The sequence below is a fragment of the Elephantulus edwardii genome, unplaced genomic scaffold (genome assembly GCF_000299155.1).
Source record: "Elephantulus edwardii isolate Elephantulus edwardi_28Jun2011 unplaced genomic scaffold, EleEdw1.0 scaffold00133, whole genome shotgun sequence".
Lineage (NCBI taxonomy): Eukaryota > Metazoa > Chordata > Mammalia > Macroscelidea > Macroscelididae > Elephantulus > Elephantulus edwardii.
In genome coordinates this window covers 41,151-44,206 of record NW_006399883.1, presented here as the reverse complement: position 1 = coordinate 44,206, position 3,056 = coordinate 41,151, and the positions used below count along the sequence as shown (strand labels likewise).

The window sequence follows — 3,056 nt, the reverse complement described above, 5'->3', positions numbered from 1 at the left end:
AAAAACAACCTTTTCTTTATCATCTGAGCTCTTAAGTGTTTGTACCACGCAGGGATTCAATTTCAAATATAAATTTTATTTTCTTCTGTTACCAAAAGTGACATCATTAGTTTTCCTATCTTAATGTATCATATTCTACATTGTATTATACAGATATTAGGAAAAGAAATTATTTTTCATGGCTTGTCTAGAGAAATAACTAATCTGGGAATGACACCAGCAGCCCACGCTTTGGTGCATATGAGAATAGTTGGACCGCTTCTCTGTCAGATTCCTGAACTTTTCATTCATGGATTCTGATTGAATACAGATGATAATGGCTTTGTTTATAAAAAAATAGTAAGTGATACTAATGAAAGGAATCAAAGAGTCATTAAGAAAACACTGACATAGACTTGAGACCGTGCATTTACAGGGTTAAGAGGCTTTAATGTCTTAAATAAAACATCCTTGACTAATTTGCTTAGTTCTTAGCAATCTATGATCATTCCTTTTAACTTAAACAACAGTTTTGAAAGTGCTTCTTGATCACTGGGCAATGTTCTGGATGCTGGGGTTGTTCTCCTTCCTTTTATAGAACCAATGTGAAGCTTGTTAAATATAAAAAATCCATGATCTCTATGTAATAATAGGCAGAATTGATGACTATTCTTTAAGAATTTCTGTTCTTCAACAGTGTGCCATCTAAAGCAATCAGTCTAAAATTTCAGAATTGAGATAAGAAACATTCAGGTAAAGAGAAAAAAAAACAACAATCCACCAGCATACAATCCTGTGAGTTTAGTTGACTTCTCTAGGCTCTCATAGATATTATTTATGAGCTGACAATTTGTCCCTCTGCTAGTGCATCTCTGTACACCTGCAGCTTATGGCATTTCTACCCTTCACCTGGAAGATGGGTACCTTCTCATCAACTTTTTCAGTGCACCTATAACTTCCTTGTTCCTGAGACTGTAGGCAAGGGGGTTCAGGAGAGGAGTGAGAACTGTTCCAAACAGAAAGAGACCCTGGTTCAGCTTTGGAGTCTTGGCAGCACCAGGTCTCATGTAAATGCACATACCTGGACCAAAATAGAGACCCACCACACACAGGTGAGAGGAGCAGGTGGCCAGAGCTTTGTTCCTGCCTTCTGGAGAGTTCATTCGGAGGACAGCAAGGAAGATGAGGACATAAGATGACAAGATGAGTGTTAAGGGCAGCAGCAGAACTAGGATACTTGTCACCACCACTGCCTTCTCATAGGCTGAAATGTCCTCACAGACAATCCTAAGGACAGCCATGACTTCACAGAAAAAGTGGGGGATCTCCCTAGGACTGCAGATGTGGAAATGTAAGGTGAAAGCAGTATGGCCCAGGGAAGTAAGTGCCCCACCAGCCCATGACATAGCAGCCATCTGGAAGCACGCTTTATGACTGATGATGACTGGGTACCTTAGGGGATTACATATGGCCACATAGCGATCAAAGCACATGAGAGTTATCAGGATGCATTCTGCAATGGCCACAGTCAGAGAGAAGAAAATCTGTGTTCCACATGCCAGGAAAGAGATCCTTCGCCACCCAGAGAAGAAGTTGACTGCCATCTTGGGGACGATGCTAGAGGTCAAGGTCAAATCCATCAAGGAGAGCTGACTAAGCAGGATGTACATGGGAGTGTGAAGTCGAGAATCCAACCAAATGAGAAGGATCAGAAGAGTGTTCCCAGTAAAGGCAGCTGAGAAGATCAGGAGGATGATGCAAACCATGGCTGTGATGTGTTTAAACTCTGGGAAGAAGCCCAGGAGGGTGAAATCTGTGAGTTCTGTTTCATTCTCTCTCCTCATCCTTTCTGTAGTGACAACAGAAAGGGAAGAGACCTTTAAAACTTGCCTAGAGATAAAAAAACATTGTTATTACATCTTATTTAAGAAGAACATTATAATAACAAAGACAAATATGAAATATAATATCTTGAATGAATGTTAAGTCTTTTTTCTGTATTCGTTGACAATTTTTGGCCTTTATTAGTTAGTGTAACCTAGAAACTAGAGAGATCTTAATGTAAGATATTAATATATTTATTCATTAAAGATGTTTTCATATTACCACAACGTCTATACCTTTTTTTTAATGATGGTAAAACATCCCATTGGGTTTATAATGCACATTCAAGAAATTGCAGTTTTCTCCTATTCTCCAGTTTTTCACTATTTTAGAGAATTATATAATTTGTAATTTGTGTAGTCAGTTAATTTCATCTTTTTTCCAAAAAAAAATTTGAGGAAAATTTATACTTTCTTTCAGGTCAACTATCATAGACCTTATTTGGTCAATTTCATTTATGAGAAAATTTTCCCAATGTTGAGATTTTCTTACCTTATTTAAAGATTCTGACTTTGGCCATCACAATTTAAAGGAAAGTGAATCATTAGAACTGTGCTTTCAGTTATGCACACTTATAATTATTTACATTTTTAACATTATCGCTCCAATTTCCTATGCAGTGAAAAACTCTCTTTAATAACAACAACATAGCACATTCAGATTAAATATCAAATAGAACATTTTCTTTCTACATGGACTTAGAGTTTTCTGTTGACAAAATCAGGCTGTTCTCCCCCCGACCCCCATCCCATTTAGCACTTGCTACATCATTGACATACTATTTTTGACACTTGCTACCAGCAGTTACATCATTAACTGGCATGGAGAAAATCCGTAGGGGTTATTTTCTCCAGATTTCCTCACTTTCCCTATCTTACAATTTCTTAGCTGTATGTACTCTGCCATTGAAATAGTTGCACCAACTTTTGCCTTGTAGTAACAGAGAGAAAAGCATTCGTTTCTTTACATGAGGCTATCACATCCTTGCAAAAAACTGACAAGAATATTTTATGGGCAACTGTAGACTGACTGTATGTATGATAAATTTCTAAAATAATATAAAAAACAAATTAACTCCATGAATGTATTAAAAATATAATTCTTTAATTTAAGAAAAAGACCAACATTAGAGCATTTATGATGGTAGTGTCCCACATTATAATCAATTAAGAGAAAAAGTGATGTGATTTTTC

The 3,056-nt window shown here is 36.7% G+C and overlaps 1 protein-coding gene across 1 annotated transcript; it reads right to left on the bottom strand.

Moving 5' to 3' along the window:
• Nucleotides 1–884: 884 nt before the first annotated feature.
• Nucleotides 885–1,823, bottom strand: LOC102844928 (olfactory receptor 2M5-like). Its single transcript, XM_006893951.1, has one exon. It carries the CDS (start codon nt 1,821–1,823, stop codon nt 885–887), a length of 939 nt encoding a protein of 312 aa, XP_006894013.1.
• Between the last annotated feature and the right edge of the window lie 1,233 nt (nt 1,824–3,056).